Consider the following 23,237-nt stretch of genomic DNA (forward strand, 5'->3'; position numbering starts at 1 on the left):
AGGAAAAAAAATTAAAAGTAAGTTCATGTGTATGACTATAAACCCACGACTTAAGTTGAAATGAATGATATATATAAAACATATGAAAAAACCTATGAACAAAAACCTATGCTATAGGTAGACTATAAACAAAAACCTGTGATATAGGTAGACTATGAACAAAAATCTGTAATATAAGCAATGAACAAAAACCTATGGTATAGGTAGATAAATATTTTTAATTTGAATTAGAATATCAAGAACTAATGTGTGTGTGCACTATTAATCCATGGTATAAGGTAGATAGAACAAGATAACCTATGATACAGGTAGAAAAACACAATTAACTTGAGACAAATTATCAATAATGTGTGATAGGTAGATAATACAATTTATCCATGACACATGTAGTATAAAACACACATAGGTAGATTAGAAAAAAAGATGTGATATATATACCAAGAAGATCCATAGAAAATGATGAATAAAAAGATGATGCTGAGGGAGTAAAACACGAAGAGGTTTAGAATAGAAAAAAAAAAAAAAAAAAGAACAGAGAAACATGAAAAAAAAAAAAAAAAGAATTAAAGCATATACAAGATTGGCTAAATTCTACAAATCAAACCAAAAATAGAAATTTGAGTTGGACATCTTTGATCATCTACGCTTGGGAGCAGGGAGGAGGGAAAAAAAGAAGATATCATGAGGGATGAGAAGGAGACATCGTGAGGGAGAAAGAGAAGGAAGACTAGGAAACGTTTTAAAGAGAATTAAATTCCTATACTTAATCCGATCATTAAGCATAAGATAATCCTATGAATAAGGATTAAAAATCATCATAAATATAAAAAAAATTAATAATATATTAATTACTTAATTAGTCAATTTAGGGATAAATTTGGCAAAAGAACAAAAATAAGCTGATGTGTACAATGAGCCATTGGACCTAAGTCAATAATTAAGCAAAATTGGACTATACCTCACAAAGGCTCACAAAATTGGACTCATATCAAATTTTCTCTTTTTTTAATTAATAACTTTTTAAATTAATTATTTTTACATGAATAAAAAAATATTTTTTTTGTCAGACAAATTTAGCAGCCACGTTAAGTGGATTAATGGATACAAAATGTAATGGAGGTATTATATTGAAATAAAAAAAAGTGAAATATTTTAAAGATGTTGTAAGGAATTAAAATCGATCCCAAACTTAAGGTGGGAAAATGTAATTTACCCTAAGAAAAACAATTAAAAATGTTTAGCGGTAATAGAAATATAGACAACAACCACAATATAAATAGTCTTAATAGGATGAAATGTTTATCTCTTTATATAGTTCAGATAACCTCATAAATATTGTATTATTAAGATAATATTGTTACGATATCAATAATATTGTTACGATATCAATAATATTGTTACGATATGATATCCATAATAATGCCTATATGTATCTATGACATGATATGAATATTGTTGATATATTTTTCAAGCAAAATGAATGGCTTAGCAGGAGGTTTCGCAAAGAAAGAATATATATTCCTCTTCCGTTGAGGAACAACTGGTGCTGCTCATTTTGTATACAACGATCCAAACTGTTTATATTTTAGCACATCATTCATAGATAAAAAAAATTAGAAAAATCCAAAACCATAAACGCATTCAATTGTTGTAAAGAAAATAGAAGAATATGATATTTCAAAAAACACTAGTATGACTGGCATTTAAAGAAAGAAGTAAAAGATAGACAGTTAAATCATTGAAATACAATGTAAAATAGACCTACAAGCCATCCATCAAATAAGCTTGTTTGAGAACAAAGTAATTATAAGTAATATAATTTGAGAATTACGCACCTGGGATGGTGCGTGGATAACATTTATGTGAGTGCAATCCGTAATATGAGCCATTGCAGGTTGAACGTGGTAATTCATCAGGCCAATGCACTCGAAGCTCAAAGCGAAGCTCAAAGCCATACATGAGTGCACTGTGTATATATTCATAACTATAAGAGGCATTGTAGTACCCCTTAGAGTAGTCCACGAGCATCCAAGCCTTCCCCTCGACACTGCAACCCTCATTCAAATCTTCCATTGCAGGGTCAACCATGACATAACTATAAGATTTAGGTTGGATCAAAGAAGTGGCACTATTATTCAAGCATGGAGCAGTATCCACGTACAGAGAAGAATTCACTGGGTTTCTACACATCAAGTAAAATACTGACGTTGAAAGCGGTAAAATACTGCCATTGTGCGAATCATATGTATATGACCTATAAGGAGTTCTATAATAATGTAAGGGCAGAAAATTTCGAGGCATGGAAGAGCAATTGTTTTTGTCAAGGCCAGGATCTAGAAGTCGGATTGTTTTGTTCTTGTAGTTGATTGCCTGTACGTAGTATTTGCCATAATCAAGTAGATCTAGAACTGTTGTATTGTTGTTCTCACAGGAAAGATTATACCTTCTGTCGCCACATTTCTTCGGATCATCGTTTAGTCGAAAAGGATAAGTTATGTTATGGATAAGGCCGCAGGAGGAGGTACATGAAGACTTACTATCATCCTTAGCGTTACAAGTTTCACCGCAAAAGCAAAGAACAAGAAAGGCTAGAACGAAAGGCCACCAAGACAAGGTGAAGGATCTGCTTCCACCTTTTTCCATGGGTAGAAGAGAGAGAGAGAGAGAGAGAGTTGTTTACTGGTAGACAAAAAGTAGTAGTTTAGACAGTTGTATACATACCCATATTTTAATATAGGAGTGGGGTTAAAGGAAGCACCTTCCGTGAAGCTCCAATTATTAATTAGAAAATATCTTAGGGGAAAGTCAGTCAATGATGTTTGTTTGACACAGTCAGTCAATAGCAAAGATTGACTTGTGCAATGAAATGAGAGGGAGGAGGGAGGCTTGAAAATTCTAGTGTTATTAGTGGAGGATAATTGGGAAGCTATGACAAAAATTTCTTAGTTAATGAACTTAACATAAAATTGGGTATCGATAAAAGTACCCTCTGAGGGTAAACAATCCACCTTCTTTTATTCCACCAAAACAGTGCATCAACTTGGAGATGAGGCCACAACTAAGGATGAGCCTCCTCTATCACATGTAAATTGAATTAATACTAAAATTTAGTCTGCATATTTAACCTTCCTAGCATTATCCTTATTTTTTATTAAATTTCTAAGAAAAAATGAAAATGAGTTGTAAAAGTTAAATAAAAGAAATTTCAACATTTTGACAGGAGATTCCGACTGTCGCACACCATTTTTGTTCCTCTTATACACTTTTTATTCCACCAAAACACTACATCAAATTGGAGATGAGACGACAACTAAGGATGAGCCTCCTCTATCACATACTTGAATTAAGACTAAAAAACAATACTTCATATCATGTATTATTGTTTTTTATTTTTTATTTTTTGCCATTAAATTAAATAAATTAATAGAGTGTCAAAAGATTTATTTATTTTTAGCTACCCAAAGGAGTGTCAAAAGACATCAATAAGAAAAAACAAAATCATTTTCCGTTGAACAAATCAACTATTTATTTATTTAAAAGAATGTGGATGTTGATTGATGCATCTAAATACGAAGAACGATCTTGGAGGGAGACATTCATTAGAAGCCAAAAAAAAGTTGAAATAATTTAGGAAAAAGCATGAAAACCTCATTAAGCGGGACTCATTGACACGATACTTAATAGGCGAGGGTGGTGCTATAGCCTTCTCAATTTTCAACTTTCAGATGAAATAATTTGAAAAAAATCAAATGACATAAATAAATTAATTAGAAGTATAGAGGTAAAGGTGGTGCTATAGCCTTCTCAATTTTCGGCTTCTAGATTAAATAATTTGAAAAAAAATCAAATGACATAAATAAATTAATAAGAAGTGTAGAGGTAAAAATAAGTGTGTGGATAACACCACCCAAGTAATATTTTTGTGTTTACTTTCAAGTCTTTAGAGGAATGAGAGTGCAAGTTCGTAAAGCGAATAAGGGATGAAATTTTTAGGAGAAAAGTTATATTCGTGTGTTTACTTTCCAAGTCTTTTGGGGGAATGAGAGTGCACGTTTGCAATTGGAATAAGGGAAGAAATTTTTAGGTGAAAAGTCATATTCTTGTGTTTACTTTCAAGTCTTTAGAGAATGAGAGTGCAAGTTCTCGGAATAAGGGAGGAAATTTTTAAGTGAAAAGTCATATTCCTGGGTTTACTTTCAATCAATCTCTAGGGTAATGAGAGTGCAAGTACGTATTGGAATAAGAGATTAAAATTTTGGAGATAAATCATATTCTTGTGTTTACTTTAAGTTTGCAATGGCAATACGAGATGAAATTTTTAGGTGAAAAGTCATTTTCTTGTATTTACTTTCAAGTTTTTAGGGGAATGAGTGTACAAGTTTGCAAATGGAATAAGGGATGAAATTTTTAGGAGAAAAGCTTATTCTTGTGTTTACTTTGAAGTCGTTAAGGGAAGGGGAGTGCAAGTTCCCTGTTGAAATAAGGGATGAAATTTTTAGGAGAAAAGTCATATTCTTGTGTTTACTTTCAAGTCTTTGGAGAAATAAGAATGCAAGTTCGCAATTAGAACAAGGGATGAAAATTCTACATAACTATGACAATTAAAGAAAGAAGTCAACTTTCTAAGTGGTAGGACCTCCAATTGATGTTAATTAGTAATCTAATCATTGGCCGTGAGCTAGAGGCTAGAGCACCCTCCGTGAAGCTGCAATATTGAAAAATATCCAAGAGGAAATGTCATGCTAAGTTAAAGCCAGGCCCATGATGTCGGGCAGTCGGTCAATGGCAGGAGCAGGACTGACTTGTGAAATAAAAAGAGATTGACTTACATGTAACTACATGGTGCAGTGTTACGATGATAGCTAATGATACAATGTTACTTGGATAAAGACTTACACAGAACATTACATTATTGATACTTTTTTTTTTTTTTTGGGGAACATACATTATTGATCCTTAATTGCAAAGGAAAACACTTCATCCTGTCCCGGATTTCATGTGAATTAGAATAAAAGTCCAGAAATGCAGAAAGTTGCTCCTCTGGATTTAACCAATTATCATGAGAATATTAGTGATTGTACTCTGATTTTGCATCTTACAGGCAACATATATATGCAAAAGATTGGCTACAGGCTGGGTTCTTTGTTTCTTGTCCTACTGGCAACTACAGCATATCCTAAGTTGGTCAACTTGGGATATGGCGCTCATGGAAAAGGAAAAGGAGAATGAATTAAGAATTGAAAGATTCTTGGAAGATTACAAAGCACTCAACCCATCAGGTAAAGAGATCACAAATCAATTCAAGGTATTGGTGTCAAAACTCGAATAAAGCCCGACTAGGTTCAACACATGGTTTGCTCTGGGTGTTGCTTTTGGTCTCGTTGCCACTAGATGGCTCAAGAGAAGGAGAAAATAGGCGTGACACTAGACAGTTGGTGTTTATTTAGTAATGAGGTTGGGTTGCGCTTAAATCTAACTTAACCAAAATGAAGATACACCTAGTGAGATTCTGGTTCGATTAAGTTTTTTCTTTTGCTTCGATTGAACGAGGACTTGGAATCCATTGTAAAAAGTGTGTTTGCGTAAGTTTGTAAGTTGAAATAAAATACTAATTAAAGCAAAAAACTGAGTGTAACCATTTCATGATTGAGTCAAGACTATAAATGTTCATAAAAGGAAATCAAGGGCTGATAAGCCGATTTACATAACTGAAACTTAAGAGCTCGTTTGGACGTGCTTTTAAAATAATTGAAAGCGTTTTTGGTGAAAATATTTTTGGAAACAATCCGTAGTAAAAATACTGGTAAATCCTGGAAAAGCACTTAAAGTGCTTCATGAAAGAAGCACATGACTTGAAATCCGTTGTGAAAACTGAAAAGTGTGTTTGCCTAAGTTTGTAAATGAAAATAAAATAATAATGAAAGCAAAAAAATTGACTGTCACCATTTTATGATTGAGTCAAGACTATAAACGTTCATAAAAGGGATTCGTGGGCTGATAAGCCAATTTACATAATTGACACTTAAATAAACTTCGATATGTAAAGAAAACAAAAAAATCTAGCAAGATTCATAATCATAACCATTCTAGCACATTATTCTTCTTTTATTAAATTTCCAAGAAAAATGAAAAAAGGGTAAAAGAAAAGTTTTTTGTTTTTTGTTTTTTTTGAACAAACAATATTATCCACACTAAGACCTACTCCAACCCTTAGAATAAAACTCAAATTTTAGGTTCTAAACTTACCCCAACTTGTTCCAACCCTTGGGCAAGTATGAATTAAAACCCAAAACTCATTTCTGGGACAAATTTAGTCCATGATTTCCCCTTAAGTTTAGTGGGGTTGGCCCACCATTTATGTGTATTTTTTAGTTTTATATTTATAAATTCATTGAATCAAATAGCTAAAATCTAATTTGATCAAATCTAACGGTAAAAAAAATCTAATGGTCCAAATTTAAATTCAACGACAAAAATAATTAAAAAATATATATTTTATGTGTTTCATATTCTTTCATACTGTTCCACGAGTTTCATGGTGCTAGTTTAGTGATTTTTCAATATTTATCGGAATCTAAATATTTTTAGTTCAAAATGTTCATAAAATTAAATTAGGATAGTTTACATAATTATTTTTTTTAAGTCACTTTAGGGAAAAAAAATTATCTTAAATGTATTCTTTAATAATTCTGAGCTAAAAATTTAACCCATAAGAGTCGGACTAGAAAAATTGTTCCTGGGTTAAAAATTTTAGGTTTTACTCAATGGTTGGAGATGGTCTAAGGGAAAGGGGGTGGGTTAGCCTCACAATAGCCTAACAAGTGGTTCACTTACCAATGAAAAGAAATACTACTATACCATAGTACTTAGTGGCAAATTAAAAAAAAAAAAGTTGAGCAAAAGAAATTTCAACGATCTGGCAATGGATTGGGACTTTCACACACCATTTTTGTTCCTCTTCTACACTTTTTATTCCGGAGGTGGATTGTCTGCCCTCCCATTTCTATACTCTCCCCATGCCCTCCTGTGATGTGTGGTCACGGTTAAGCCACGTTAACATTTTATATTAATTTTTTATAGAAATAATAAAACAAAAAGTAATAGGAATATAAAATGTTGATGTGGCTTAAACATGACCATACAAGCAAAAGGGCATGGGAAGAGTATGGAAACGAAAGGGCAGACAATCTACCTCCTTTTATTCCACCAAAACAGTGCATCAAATTGGAGATGAGGCCACAACTAAGGATGAGCCTCCTCTATCACATGTAAATTGAATTAATACTAAAATTTAATCTGCATGTTTAACCTTCCTAGCATTATCGTTCTTTTTTTATTAAGTTTCTAAGAAAAAATGAGAATGAGTTGTAAAAGTTAAATAAAAGAAATTTCAACGTTTTGAAAAGAGATTCCGACTGTCGCACACCATTTTTGTTCCTCTTATACACTTTTTATTCCACCAAAACAGTACATCAAATTGGAGATGAGACGACAACCAAGGATGAGCCTCCTCTATCACATACTTGAATTAAGACTAAAAAACAATAATTCATATCATGTATTATTGTTTTTAATTTTTTTTTTTTGCCATAAATTGAATAAATTAATAAAGTGTCAAAAGATTTATTTATTTTTAGCTACCCAAAGGAGTGTCAAAAGACAACAATAAGAAGAAAAAAAGTCATTTTCCGTTGAACAAATCAACTATTTATTTATTTAAAAGAATGTGGATGTTGATTGATGCATCTAAATACGAAGAACGATCTTGGAGGGAGACATTCATTAGAAGCCAAAAAAAAAAAGTTGAAATAATTTAGGAAAAAGCATGAAAACCTCATTAAGCGGGACTCATTGACACGATACTTATTAGGTGAGGGTGGTGCTATAGCTTTCTCAATTTTCGGCTTTTAGATGAAATAATTTGAAAAAAATCAAATGACTTAAATAAATTAATTAGAATGCAGAGGTAAAGGTGGTGCTATAGCCTTCTCAATTTTCGGTTTTTAAATTAAATAATTTGAAAAAAATCAATTGACATAAATAAATTAATAAGAAGTGTAGAGGTAAAAATGAGTGTGTGGATAGCACCACCCAGGTAATATTTTTGTGTTTACTTTGAAGTCTTTAGAGGAATGAGAGTGCAAGTTCGTAAAGCGAATAAGGGATGAAATTTTTAGGAGAAGTTATATTCGTGTGTTTACTTTTAAGTCTTTAGGGGAATGACAACGCAAGTTTGCAATTGGAATAAGGGATGAAAATTTTAGGAGGAAAGTCATATTATTGTGTTTACTTTCCAAGTCTTTTGGGGGAATGAGAGTGCACGTACGCAATTGGAATAAGGGATGAAATTTTAAGGTGAAAAGTAATATAGTGTTTACTTTCAAGTCTTTAGAGAATGAGAGTGCAAGTTCTCGGAATAAGGGAGGAAATTTTTAGGTGAAAAGTCATATTCCTGTGTTTACTTTCAACCAGTCTCTAGGAGAATGAGAGTGCAAGTACGTATTGGAATAAGAGATTACAATTTTGGAGAAAAATCATATTCTTGTGTTTACTTTCAAGTCTTTAGAAGAATGAGAGTGTAAGTTTGCAATGGGAATGCGAGATGAAATTTTTAGGTGAAAAGTCATTTTCTTGTATTTACTTTCAAGTTTTTAGGGGAATGAGTGTACAAGTTTGCAAATGGAATAAGGGATGAAATTTTTAGGAGAAAAGCTTATTCTTGTGTTTACTTTGAAGTCATCAAGGGAATGGGAGTGCAAATTCCCAGTTGAAATAAGGGATGAAATTTTTAGGGAAAAAGTCATATTCTTGTGTTTACTTTCAAGTCTTGGGAGAAATGAGAATGCAAGTTCGCAATTAGAACAAGAGATGAAAATTCTACATAACTATGACAATTAAAGAAAGAAGTCAACTTTCTAAGTGGTAGGACCTCCAATTGATGTTAATTAGTAATCTAATCATTGGCCGTGAGCTAGAGACTAGAGCACCCTCCGTGAAGCTGCAATATTGAAAAATATCCAAGAGGAAAAGTCATGCTAAGTTAAAGCCAGGCCCATGATGTCGGGCAGTCGGTCAATGGCAGGAGCAGGACTGACTTGTGTAATAAAAAAAGATTGACTTACATGTAACGGTGCAGTGTTACGATGATAGTTAATGATATAATGTTACTTGGATAAAGACTTACACAGAACATTACATTATTGATCCTTTTTTTTTTTTTGAGGAACTTACATTATTGATCCTTAATTGCAAAGGAAAACACTTCATCCTGTCCCGGATTTTATGTGAATTAGAATAAAAGTCCAGAAATGCAGAAAGTTGCTCCTCTGGATTTAACCAATTATCATGAGAATATTAGTGATTGTAGTCTGATTTTGCATCTTACAGGCAAGGCAACATATATATGCAAAAGATTGGCTACAGGTGGTGGAATCCTGGGTTCTTTGTTTCTTGTTCTACTGGCAACCGCGGCATATCAGGTATATGGCGCTCATGGAAAAGGAAAAGGAGAATGAATTAAGAATTGAAAGATTCTTGGAAGCTTACAATGCACTCAACCCATCAGGTAAAGAGGATTACAAATCAATTCAAGGTATTGGTGTCAAAACTCGTATAGAGCCTGACTAGGTTCAACACATGGTTTGCTCTGGGTGTTGCTTTCGGTCTCGTTGCCAGTGGATGGCTCAAGAGAAAGAGAAAATAGGCGTGACACTAGATAGTTGGTGTTTATTTAGGAATAAGGTTGGTTTGCGCTTAAATCTAACTTAACCAAAACGAAGATACACCTAGTGAGATTCTGGTTCGATTAAGTTTTTTCTTATGCTTCGATAGAACAAGGACTTGGAATCCATTTTAAAAAGTGTGTTTGCCTAAGTTTGTAAGTGGAAATAAAATACTAATTAAAGCAAAAAACTGAGTGTAACCATTTCACGATTGAGTCAAGACTATAAATGTTCATAAAAGGGAATCAAGGGCTGATAAGCCGATTTACATAACTGAAACTTAAGTGCTCGTTTGGATGTGCTTTTAAAATGACTGAAAGCGTTTTTCGTGAAAATATTTTTGGAAACAATCCATAGTAAAAATACTAGTAAATCCTGGAAAAATACTTAAAGTGCTTCGTGGAAGAAACACATAACTGGTGCTTCTTGTAGAAAGCACTTAAAGTGCTTTTAGAACCCAAAAATATTTTATCTAAAAGCACTTTCAGTAATTTAAAAAGCACAATCAAACGAACCCTAAATCAATTTAGAAATGTATAGAAAACAAAATAATTCTAACAAGATTCATAATCATAACCATTCTAGCACATCATGATCTACAAGTAATAATCTTCCATCCTAAAATGCCATATAACGAAGGGAAGGATAAATGCTAATCATCCTAAAACTTAATTATTATATCTCCCAGTTTAAGGCGTCATATTTAACAAGAGAATTATTATTAGCACTCTAAAATTTTAATTACGCACTTTAAATTTTTTATATTAAAAAGAAAAATATTCTTGTGACGAGTGCATAATTAGATTTTTAGAGTATCAATAATAGTTTCTTCTGACATTTGATGAGCATAATTGTTCTTAACACTTCAAAATAGTTATTTTTCATTCATTTTCTAAATTATTTTTCAAGAAAATTGTAGCAATAATTCGTTAACTAAAAATTCATGAACATTGGACCCTTAACTCATCAAAACGTGCAGCTATAGTACTTTTCGTCAACTCCATCAGAATTAAGTCAAAATGACTCATGTTGGAAGGACCATTGCTACAAGCGAGTTAAAGTTTAGGGATCGTGTTACTCCAATTGGTTAAAGTGGAGGGACTATTGATACAATTTTTTTCATTTGGTTTTCTATATTTGCCCCTTCATTTAGCCTCATGTGCGTGGCACATGACTCATTTTGATGAAATTTTTAACGGAGTTAACGCAAAAGACCATAACTACCTGTTTTGATGAATTAAGGGACAAATGATCATGAATTTTTAGTTGAGCGATTATTGCTCCGATTGAGTTAAAATTAAGGGACCATTACTACAATTTCCTCTTATTTTTCAAAAGTGACCATCGTTCGTCCTCATCCTTAAACATTATAATCAACAACTAATGATTGTTCACTTTCACGACATTATTTTTCAAAAATGACAATCATCTGTCTTCATCCTCAAACATTATAATCAACGATTGATAATTATTCGTGACAAGTAAACACCGGAGAGTTTAATACATTCACTTTCACGACATTATTTTTCAAAAATGACAATCACCCGTCTTCATCCTCCAACATTATTATCGATGACTTATAATCGTTCGAGACAAGTAAATAGTGGAAGAATCTTTAACATTCACTTTCACGACATGTCTTGGAAGTTGCAACTATCTTGCAATACCCAACCAAAGGGCTACTACAGTACCAATTAAAAAGACGTTTGTCGCTACGGGATGATGAAATGAATTTTAAAATTTATTAACATTCTCCAAAAAAAAAAAGGTAATGTTAATAATCCGCAGGTACTGAAACCTTTAAAAGAATGCCCAATAACTTATTTGGCATTGTACAAAATATTTAAAATACGGAAAAGAAATATAATTCGGGCAATATTTTCAAAGGATGTGCAAGTGCGCAAAGACACAAAGTTCACGTGATCTACCACCAGACATCAGGACACACCCAAATCTCGTGCCCTTGATCTACCCAAGTCCACGCTCTCAGCACGTGCGACATGTGCCACAACTCACGCTCACCTCACACACATAGTGCACCCCCACACGCCACGTTCGTGCCAGCAAATTCCCCCAAACACGCTCGCACCTCGCACGCGTGGCAATCCCCCGAGCGTGAGCGCCCCCTCCTCGCATGCTCGCACGCTTCTCCTTCCCCATCCCTCTCCCGCCCGACCCGAGCCGCCCGTCTCCGACCCCCTCCCTCCGTCTTCCCCTTCGGAGCCCCGCCCTACTCCTCGTGAGACGACGCCGTACTATTTATTTCGGGCCGCCGGAAAATTCGGGCACGGATTCCGGTGAAGCAGCTAGGGCTTCTAAAAAGGGGGAAGAGAAGATGGATCGGGTAGAAAATGGGACTGGGAGCTCTGAGTGAGGGCGATGAGGTGGAATTCGAGGAGAAACTGGAGAATTCCGGCCAAGGTGGAGTCAAATGCTAGAATTCGGCCGTCCCAGCTGGTTTTAGAAGGTAATTCAGTTCACTACATGGAAAAGTTTTACTTTTTGGTCATGTTTGGCTTCTGAGAAAATTTAAAGGCTTTCTCGTTTGTGACATGTGTGGAAAGTAATAGAGAATAAGCGCCTTGTTTGGCTGCTGAGAAAATTTGAGCAGAAGTCAACCCCATTAGAGCCAAATTGGTGTAAACAGTCAATTTAGTAGGATCTGTGTCTCTGTAATTTTGAACTGTACTAGAATTATTCATGTGAGATATGTCTAATTTTTGGAGTTTCGATTTTTAACAGAAAATTGAGCAGGACCGTATCTGCGTTGTTGAGAAAAATCTACTCCTTCAAGTGGTTATGTGGGAAATTAAGCAGTGATGGTTTCTACATTCATGATAGAAGGATCAAGTAGCTAAGATAATCAGGAGGTTTAAAGCGTAGGATAAACGAATAAGGAGATTATGGAAACGGGTCTTCAGAAGTTAATCACAAGTGACGAAGATGTTGATGAAGTCGGTTGGTGTTGATGGTGTTATGGTTGATTGCTGGTGGGGAATTGTAGAGGCACACAGTCCGCAGGGATATAATTGGAGTGGCTACAAGAAACTATTCCAAATTGTGCGCAATCTTAACCTTAAGTTACAGGTGAGTGGTATATACTTATACTAGCATTTTCTTCTTTCTCCTTGCTTGTGTATTACAATTTTTCTCTTCATCGTCTGTTTCTTGTTTCCTTTCAGTAGTCATGTCAATTACAGTGCCAAATTTCAGATTTTCAGTTTTTACAGATGTTAACCTGCACTAATCTGATAATTTTTTAGAACTGATAATGTTAAGTATCCTTGTACAATGAGTGATTCTGGAAGTATCACGTTTGTCTCCGACATGATGCACTTTTGTTGCTGTAGGACATAAATCTGTAAAAATCGTCTTGGAAACTTTTTTAATTGGTCTTGGAAACTTATTTGACCTTTGTTGATACGTGACGTATATTTTCATTTTTAGAGTTAAATTTTGTCAGTCAAAATACATGTTCTGAAACAGTTGAGAAGGCTTTGATTTGGACAGATAATCATTCGGGGTGATTTGTACCAAGCTTTCTTTCTTAATTGGTTGTCTTCAGTTAATGACTGGCTATTGTCTTTTTTTTTTTTTTTTTTGAACAAACGATATTATCTATCCACTAAGGGGGAGGGGTGGGCTTAGCCTCATAATGGGCTAACAATTATATGGCTCAAACTCGCCTTTGGCTAAGACCTCTCACTTACAAGTGAAGAGGAATACCACTTGACCGTAATACTAAGTGGCTGACTGGCTATTGTCTTAGGTAAAGGGGCATAATAGTCTTGAGTAGATTTGCTGAAAAGTAATGCACTGCTAGCTTTTCCTTTTGTAAATTAGTTTGCGAGACTATCAGTTAAAACTCATTTTAAATAAGAGAAAGATTTTCTGCTTTACATTTTTCCTTTGAATATGCATTTTGGATATGGTGTGCATTGTCTTACTCTGTATTGCTGTAGGTCGTGATGTCATTCCACGAGTGTGGAGGCAATGTCGGGGATGATGTACATATCCCACTTCCTCACTGGGTGACAGAAATTGGCCAAAAGAATCCTGATATATATTTTACTAATAAAGAAGGGAAACGCAACACTGAATGCCTCACACGGGGAATTGATAAAGAGCGTGTTTTAAGAGGCCGCACTGCTGTTGAGGTATAGTATTCGAGAATTACTTAGTTATGCTGGTTTTTTAATTTCTATGGATTGCCATAGCTCCTTTCCTATATTTGATTTCTTTTACATGTTCCACTCATCTTTTAAAAGAAGCTATTGCTAAAGCTATTCCAACTTTTATACGTTCTTTATTTCTAAGAACTTTCCTTTTGTATGCCATAAGAATCAGACCCTATGCATTCTTACTGTTTGATGGTGAGAGTTGCTATTCTGTTATTTTATAATGGAACCAATGCAGGTTTACTTTGACTACATGAGGAGTTTCAGAGTTGAATTTTATGAATTTTTTGAGGAAGGAATAATATCAGAAATTGAAGTTGGATTAGGTCCGTGTGGAGAGCTACGGTATCCTTCTTATCCTGAACAGCATGGTTGGAAATATCCTGGTATTGGTGAATTCCAGGTACCTTAATAAATGGTGATCATTCCTTTCATTAGTGGCAGGCATGATAGCTAGGAGTTGACAGTTATTTCTAAATGTTAATTTAGTAGCCCTTCATTCATCTGTGATTATGACCTTAAGCCAGTAGCTCATTTGATTTATTACTTCTATCTGAACTTTGAAATAGTTCTCTGATTCAACCTGGTTCGGTGCAGTGTTATGATCGATACTTGATGAAGAATCTGACGCAGGCTGCAGAAGCAAGGGGCCACTCCTTCTGGGCCAGAGTACCAGATAATGCAGGCTCTTATAATTCCCAACCACATGAGACAGGGTTTTTCCGTGACGGAGGTGATTATGATAGCTACTATGGCAGATTCTTTCTTAATTGGTACTCCCGTGTTTTGATTGATCATGGTGACCGTGTACTTGCTCTGGCCAATTTAGCTTTTGAAGGCACACGCATTGCTACAAAGGTGAGTCACTTTATTGGACATTAGTTCTACACGGTTCCTTTTTTTTTTTTTTTTTTTTTTTTTGGAGTTTCTTTATTTGATTTATGAGCAGGTATCAGGTATCCACTGGTGGTACAAGACTGCCAGCCATCCTGCTGAATTAACCGCTGGATTTTACAACTCCTGCAATTGTGATGGGTATGCGCCAATTTCTGCAATGTTAAAAAAGCATGAGGCTGCTCTGAATTTCACATGTGTTGAAATGCGCACATTAGACCAACATGAGGGCTTTCCGGAAGCACTGGCAGACCCCGAGGGATTAGTTTGGCAGGTAAGCACAGAAACTCATGTGTAATTACTTCCTGGATTTTATGCATATGTAAATTAAGCAATAAATATAAATCACCACCATTCGGAAAAGTGAGCTGGATGAGTAGAAACTTAAAAAGCATCAATTAGAATTTTGAGCTGAATATGCATACTTCTTTTATTCTTGGGAAGGTGGCCACATTTAGTGTCCGAGTCAGTTGCTATTTTGTGAATAATGGATCTGCTCAAATTCATTCTTCTCCATCTGTCAAACAAATACTTTAAAATTTTTCTAACTAACATGGGCAAGTAACACTGGATCAAGAGGGGCGGTCTGTTGTTACATGTGAAATGTCAGTTTCCCTTGGATTATGTACCAAAATATTATCTGTGTAGCCTTTTTGTTTTCTTTTTGATAATGTTTTTGGATTTCAATTTTTTTCAGGTGCTGAATGCTGCATGGGATGCTAACATTCCAGTTGCTAGTGAGAATACTCTTACTTGCTTTGACAGAGAAGGCTACAACAAGATATTAGAAAATGCTAAGCCCTGGAACGATCCAGATGGCAGGCATTTATCGGCATTTACCTATCTCAGATTAAGCCCAGTTCTCATTGAGAAGCATAACTTAACGGAGTTCGAACGATTTGTCAAGAGAATGCATGGTAAGAGTTGTAAGACCACATGGTTCTCTTTTCGTGCATTGCTACACACTCAAGCATGAGCACACGTTTGCACAAACTCGCATATATTTCATTTTATAGCAAGAAAAATGAGTAATACAATGCACTCTTTGGCACGTCCTCTTGTACGCTCAGAAGTTTTTTTTTCCTCATATTATGTTGTGTTGCTTGGTTGCACCCTTTGAATAAGACCCCTGCATAAGCCAAAATCAGGCATTTCGGATAAGCTCTAATTCAAGCCTTCTCTCTAAAACTGGAGCTTATATGAGAAGCTGAAATCCAATTAATGAAATAATGTAGAGTGGCGAATGTATATTCTTAGATTCATGTATGCTTGTGCATGTAACTTCTTGTTTACACATTTCTTATCATACTGACCCTACACTCACATTCAAACTGATCCAAGACATGGAAAAAAAATTAAAGCATATTCTGTTGTCCTACGCCTCTATCAATTGTCGCTGCATTTTGTTTTTGGATAGATTACCATGTATATAATCTATATCATATGCCTGCTGCTGTGATCTGTACAATACGCTTGCTATTATGAGACGATATGTCTCACATGGTGTAGCGCTTGCTTTGTTTTTTCTGTTGGCCTGATCTAACATCTAAATTTAATACACTTGAAAACGCAGGAGAAGCCGCTCCTGATGTTTAATAAAAACTTCGACAGGCTTGGTGTATCAACTGATAAAACTATGGTTACAAACTTGTAACCGACGATGGTAATTTATAAGATATTTCCATTCCAAATCTCACAAATGCATACTCATGACATGAGCCTTGTTTTTAGCTACAAGTTACTAAAAGTGACGAGAAAGGATACAAACAACACCCCACTTGTAAGTGATTCCAGATCAGCTCAACAACGATGGTTGTTTGTGTGGTTGCAAATGTTGATGGAGGCTAAATTGCACAAATCATTAGTGCGCGATATGGGTTATATGTCAATGTTACTCGTGTGCACGGGTGACACTGACATATGACCCGCACCATATGAATGATTCGTGTAATTTGACTAATTTTCAATTAGAGATGGGGACGATTGATTGCACCGCATGAATGATTCGTGCAATTTGACTAATTTTCAATTAGAGATGGGGACAATTGATTGTATTGGCATTGTATGATCATAATGTTGTTCAATGCAATTAATATATCATTTTTAAATGATGGGGAATTCAATGACGCGAGACTTTAAAATAATAAAAAATTATATGACTTTTTAAGTCTTTTGAAGAAACAAGAGTTGTATGTTCACAGTTGGAATAATGAAATTTCCACACAATTAAGACAGAAGTCTCACTTTCTAATTGATAGATATTCTTGTGTTTGACTTGTGACACATGACACTTTTATTATGGTTTAAAAAAGTATAAGGGGGATTTGTGTGTGTATACCACATGGATAGGTGATCTTCATGTCAAGCACCAAATTTTGGCCAAATGTGATCAAACTGGGTTCAATTACAATGTATATCATAAGAGGTTTGGGGTGAAATCCAAATATCATATTCTTCTTCATCAAGACATCAATGCCTTGTCTATTGGGGCGAAGCCAAAAAATAGATGGACAAGACTGATGAAGAAGCTCATTAAGCTCGTGAAAGGTAGGCCATGGCAATCCGTGCAAATGGGCAGATGAGAAGAACAAAAATAAGAAAACCTTGGTCAGTCTACTATGGAGGACAAGGTTCTTCAATATAAACCTCGAATAATAGTTCTTCACTAATTAAATCTCTTTTTAAAGTAAGAATTTATAATACATTATTTCACTTTTATAACTAAGAACTTGATTATCACCTAGCTGCCAAAGAACATGTTAGCTCTACGTTTGAACATATTGGGTCTTGAATGTCACCCACAGCCACAGGAGTCTCTTGTGGGCATAGAGAAGGCCTGGGGGGCATTTGCAAACATTCAGCATCTCCTCCAAGCATCTTGATGACTTTGTGCATCGAAGGGCGATCGGTTGGTTTCATTTGAATGCACCACAAGGCGGTTATAACCATCTTTCTGATTACATTCTTTTCCTCCTCTGTTACATTGTCCATCTCCAAGTCATTTCCCACATTATACTAATCGTATACCCACAGTGGGAAGTAGATTTGGCTTGAATGCTCTACCGTTGTATTCAAATTCTTCCTTCTGCTTGCCATTTCCATCAACAACATTCCGAAACTATAGACATCGGCCTTGTGTGAAACGCCTCCAATATTTTTGTAGAACAATTCAGGAGCAATATATCCCATTGTGCCCCTCGCTGCCGTCAACGTGACAATGCTATTATCGACGGGATACAACTTTGCTAGCCCAAAGTCAGAAACCTTTGCTTTGAAGTTCTCATCAAGAAGAATATTATGAGGCTTGATATCGAAATGGAGAATTTGCATCTCGCAACCTTGATGTAGATACTCAATCCCTTGAGCCACTCCAAGAGAAATCTCATACATTTTGTCGATAGTTAAAGGCACACTTCCTTCTTCGGAATAAATGTATTTATCAAGAGAGCCATTAGCCATGAACTCATATACTAGAGCACGCTTTGAGCCCTCAACACAATAACCAACGAGTCGCACCACATTGGCATGGTGAATCGTTCCAATGGTAGCTATTTCACTAATGAAATCTTGGCCATTAGCTTTGGAATTGCTCAGAACTTTAATTGCTACAAAACGGCCGCTGCGTAACTTTCCTTTAAATACTAAGCCATAGCTGCCTTTGCCCAACTTATCCTTAAACTTGCGAGTCATCTTCTTGATGTCCGAGTAAGAGTACCTTATAGGCATGAAATTCTTATCGCGCTGTAGAAAGTCTTCTATTGTACTATACATTGACGAATGTCTTCTTCGCCATTTATAGACTAAAAATACAGCCGCAATTGGAACGCCAAACAGTAGTCTTGCTAGAAAAAATAAGCCTGCAAAAATATATATATCACCAAAAGAATCATAAGAAAAGAAACTTATATGTTAGATCCACACTACTTTCAACTTTCTTCAACTTCTTTTGTTTCTAAATTACATTTTACTTTGTTTCATTCATGACAAGTTGGAATCTACACACGCACATATACAACTAATAATTCAAGCTTTTCTTACCGATGCCCATCAGTATTTCCCATCCACACGCTGCAAGAAAATAGCAAAGAGTAAAAGCCAATTATATCAACGGCTATTAGTTTGAAAAGTGAATAAAAATCAAAGACTTGACTACATATATGCAAGAAATACAAGCTCTGTCTTACCGATGGAATGGATGGAATGGAATGGAAACCATGGAGGAAGGTATCCTGCAATAAATACCAAACAAAATTCAGCAACGGCAAAAGACTAGACTACATAGACAGAAGCTAGCATTTGAAGAGACGGTCCTTACCAAGATCCACGGTTTCACCTACAGTGACAGAAGTGAAAAAAAATACACAACATTAGCAAATACCACAAGGAGTCTTCATTAGTGTTAAATCATCAAGTTTTGAAACATATCTTTTCAACGAGTCCTACAATTACGCTTTTGGTACATAACCAACAACTGAATACCAAATTTCAAACATTATTTAGTTTATTGCCTGCCATGTTTACTTATAGGGTAATTATTCACAACCTCAATCTTGGGCCACACAACAAAATTTTACTTCATTTTTTTTTAACATTACAATATCATACATTAACTTACGTATCCATTACAACGTCAGACCTTTGTCTCCTTATCCATCAATTTGTCTATTAACTACTCACGTATCAGACGCGAGACTCCCTCTCTTGCCCAACTAAATTGAAAAATTAATTAAATATTAATAAATTAAGAATTTCATAAACCTTCGCACACTTGCACGCTAGGGTGCAAGACTACTCAAAAACCTTAATTTCTTACTATTTAATTTCTCAATTCAATTAGGTTGAGGGAGTGGCTAGTAACTGCAAGGTCAGCATTTAATAGACAAATAAATGATAAAAATAAGGAAGTCTAATATTGCAACGAATTTATAAGTTGATATATGATGTTGCAATATTAAAAAAATGAGGTACGAGTTTGTTATGTAACATAATTTACTCTTACTTATAATTTGTTGGAAGAGGATACACGTTGAAATCTAACTACAGAAGTTAGAGACTTGTGTATACTCTAAAATCGTAAATATTGAATTTTAAAGAGAAACAAAAACGAGAGATTTATTTTCTTCATTTTTGTTTTGGAGAGGGACCACTTACGGATTTTAGCCCATGCATATTGAAAGAAACCTACAGTAAAAGAATAAAACAACATTAGCATAACAACCGTTAGAAAATAAAATTCAAGTTGCTGCCATTTGTTGATACCTGTACAGCATTAGCATATATAAGAAATAAAGGGATATAGTTTTGGGAAATGGCCATTATATAAGAAAAATGGTAAATTATACTTTACCATCTTACTTTTGGAATCGATATCAATTCTTTAGAATATCTTTAAAATATTTCATTTTCATACATCAAATACTATTTTATTTCAATATAGTAAATTTGTTATATTTTTTATCTATTGATCTTTTAAAAACTGATGTGGTTGTTACATTTGTGTCACGTGGCTGTCAAAATAAATAATTTAAAAGTTATTAATTTAAAATTAAAAAAAAAAACAACATAACCCATCTTCTTCCCCGACCCCCCCACCCTGCAACCCAAACCCCCCACCCCACCCCCAATCCCACCTCCGCCGCAACCCCCCCCCCCTCCCTACCCCCACCCCCACCACACCGAAAACCCAGCTGGGTATTTTGGAAGCGAGAGTTGCAGAAGACACAGAGGTGCCCCCACGGAGACAAGGAGAAGAAGACGGATCGGGTCTTGTAGCTGCTTTCTCCCTCTAAGTCCACTTCTCTTCTTTCTCTCTCTAGAATTCCCTTTTCTTTGACTGAGGTCTCCACTCACAATGATGGCAAGGACTGCTGCCACATCGTGGATGGTAAGGTAATCTTCTAGCTCCTAAGCTGCGGTTTTCAGTTAAATTTGTGGATTTTGCATCTGGGTTTTAATTTGAGGGTTTCTGAGTGTGATTGAATCTGGGTTTTGCTCTGATTGGATCTGTGTGAAGTGCTTTTTTTTCGTCTTGAGAATTTAATTCCCCCTTTTGATTTTGGGGCTTTGGGTTGAATAGCTGAGTTTTTTTGGGGTTTTGGGTGGGGTGGGGTGGGGGTATGGGGGGTTTGGGTTGCAGGGAAGGGGGACGGAGAAGAAGATAGCTTCTGGGTTTTTTTATTATTTATTATTTATTATTTATTATTATTATTTTTAATTAATTATTTTTACATGAATAAATAAATATTTTTTTTGCCACACAAATTTAGCAACCACGTCAATGGATAGAAAATGTAATGAAGGTATTATATTGATATAAAAAAAAAAGTAAAATGTTTTAAAGATGTTATAAGGAATTGAAATCGATCCTAAACTTGAGGTGGGAAAATGTATTTACCCTAAGAAAAACAATTAAAAGTGTTTAGCGGTAATAGAAATATAGACAACAACCACAATATAAATAGTCTTAATAGGATGAAATGTTTATCTCTTTATATGGTTCAGATAACCTCATAAATATTGTATTATTAAGATATTATTGTTACGATATCAATAATATTGTTACGATATGATATCCATAATAATGTCTATATGTATCTATATACTGTTGACATGATATGAATATTGTTGATATATTTTTCAAGCAGAATGAATGGCTTAGCAGGAGGTTTCGCAAAGAAAGAATATATATTCCTCTTCCGTTGAGGAACAACTGGTGCTGCGCATTTTGTATACAACGATTCAAACTATTTATATTTTAGTACATCGTTCATAGATAAAAAAAAATTAGAAAAATCCAAAACCATAAACACATTCAATTGTAGTAAAGAAAATAGAAGAATATGATTTTTCAAAAAACACTAGTATGACTGGCATTTAAAGAAAGAAGTAAAAGATAGACAGTTAAATCATTGAAATACGCACCTGGGATGGTGCGCGGAAAACATTTCAAATTACTCGAACCGTCAATGTAATAACTGTCAATGTAATATGAGCCATTGCAGGGTTCATCAGGCCGATACACTCGAAGCTCAAAGCCATACATGAGTGCACTGTGTATACATTCATAGCTATAAGAGGCATTGCAGTACCCCTTAAGGTAGTCCGAGAGCATCGAAGCCTTCCTCTCGACTCTGCAACCCTCATTCAAATCTTCCATTGTTTTGTTAACCATGACATAACTATAAGATTTAGGTTGGATCAAAGAAGTGGCACTATTATTCAGGCATGGAGCAGTATCCACGTACAGAGAAGACTTTACTTGGTTTCTACACCTCAAGTAATATACTGACACTGGAAGCGATGAATCATATGGAGATAGATGCGGAATATCATAGGACAGCCAATTTTGAGGCAGGGAAGAGCAATTGTTGTTGTCAAGGCCAGGATCTAGAAGTCGGATGGTCTTGTAATTGATTGCCTGTACGTGGTATTTACCGGAATGAGGTAGATCTAGCACAGTAACGTTGTTCTCACAGGAAAGAGTATACCTTCTGTCGCCACATTTCTTCGGATCATCGTTTAGTCGAAAAGGATAAGTTATGTTATGGATAAGGCCGCAGGAGGAGGTACATGAAGACTTACTATCATCCTTAGCGTTACAAGTTTCACCGCAAAAGCAAAGAACAAGAAAGGCTAGAACGAAAGGCCACCAAGACAAGGTGAAGGATCTGCTTCCTCCTTTTTCCATGGGTAGAAGAGAGAGAGAGAGAGGTGTTTACTAGTAGACAAAAAGTGCTAGTTTAGACTAGGGGTGGTTCGGTATGGGATCCCATACCAAAACCATTGTCCCGATTCCCAAACCGAAATTTTTGGGAATCCCAAATTCAATCCCAATCCCAAACCAAATTTTCGGGAATCCCAATTTTCGGGAATCCCGAAATAATTTCGGGATTTCGGGACAAATCGGGAATCCCGAAATGTTTTTGGGCTTTTGGACTAAAATTTGACATATTATGTTTTTGGGCTAAAATTTGACATATTATAAAGTAATAAATAAAGTAACAAACTCAAAAGCAAAAATAGTAGTTACAAGCCAAGGTTTATAAATAAAGTAACAAACCCAAAATCAAAAAAATTAGTTATGAGCCAAAGTTTCAATAATTAAGTTACAAACCAAAAGCTAAAAAGCAAAGCTTAAAGTCTATAAATATTGTTGGCCTCTTCGGCCCCTTCGTCCCCTTGATCTTGTTGATGCTTGTGGTTGCTCCCTTCTTGTTGGTAATTGTATATATATATATATATATATACAGATTAAATCTAAAACAATGAACGGTTGAAATAATTCTCTTATAATAAAAAAAATTATATATATATATATATATATATTTATTTCAATTCGGTATGGGAATACCGAAAAAATGGAGATGGAATACCGAATCCCATACCGAAATTTTCGGTTTGGTTCGGGATTACATACCGAAAATTTCGGGAATTTTGGTTTGGG

The 23,237-nt window shown here is 35.0% G+C and overlaps 3 protein-coding genes across 4 annotated transcripts in view; 1 reads left to right on the forward strand and 2 right to left on the reverse strand.

Annotated features, from left to right (window-relative positions):
* The window catches only part of LOC103932520 (LEAF RUST 10 DISEASE-RESISTANCE LOCUS RECEPTOR-LIKE PROTEIN KINASE-like 2.1), a 101,169-nt gene extending 98,276 nt beyond the window's left edge, over nucleotides 1-2,893 (reverse strand). For both annotated transcript variants that reach the window (XM_048566003.1, XM_048566002.1), the window contains exon 1: nucleotides 1,836-2,893. In XM_048566003.1, the coding sequence (XP_048421960.1) occupies nucleotides 1,836-2,643 (808 nt within the window). In that variant the 5' untranslated portion in view covers nucleotides 2,644-2,893. The remainder of the gene's footprint in view (nucleotides 1-1,835) is intronic.
* An 8,733-nt stretch (nucleotides 2,894-11,626) lies between these two features.
* LOC125468076 (beta-amylase 2, chloroplastic-like) lies at nucleotides 11,627-16,843 on the forward strand. Its single transcript, XM_048566022.1, has 8 exons — nucleotides 11,627-12,189; nucleotides 12,465-12,809; nucleotides 13,685-13,879; nucleotides 14,139-14,303; nucleotides 14,498-14,758; nucleotides 14,850-15,068; nucleotides 15,492-15,711; nucleotides 16,368-16,843. The coding sequence occupies exons 2-8, from the start codon at nucleotides 12,666-12,668 to the stop codon at nucleotides 16,388-16,390; spliced, it is 1,227 nt and encodes a 408-aa protein (XP_048421979.1). The 5' UTR covers nucleotides 11,627-12,189; nucleotides 12,465-12,665; the 3' UTR covers nucleotides 16,391-16,843.
* Nucleotides 16,844-17,435: 592 nt separating this feature from the next.
* Nucleotides 17,436-22,481, reverse strand: LOC125469053 (LEAF RUST 10 DISEASE-RESISTANCE LOCUS RECEPTOR-LIKE PROTEIN KINASE-like 2.1). The gene is made up of 6 exons (XM_048565952.1): nucleotides 21,716-22,481; nucleotides 19,946-19,975; nucleotides 19,110-19,127; nucleotides 18,979-19,023; nucleotides 18,833-18,862; nucleotides 17,436-18,651 (listed from the first exon to the last, which is right to left on the reverse strand). The coding sequence occupies exons 1-6, from the start codon at nucleotides 22,479-22,481 to the stop codon at nucleotides 17,810-17,812; spliced, it is 1,731 nt and encodes a 576-aa protein (XP_048421909.1). The 3' UTR covers nucleotides 17,436-17,809.
* Between the last annotated feature and the right edge of the window lie 756 nt (nucleotides 22,482-23,237).

Source organism: the organism of the source record quoted next, unplaced genomic scaffold, assembly GCF_019419815.1.
Source record: "Pyrus x bretschneideri cultivar Hongxiangsu unplaced genomic scaffold, Pyrus_bretschneideri_v1 Contig40, whole genome shotgun sequence".
Classification (NCBI taxonomy): Eukaryota; Viridiplantae; Streptophyta; class Magnoliopsida; order Rosales; family Rosaceae; genus Pyrus; species Pyrus x bretschneideri.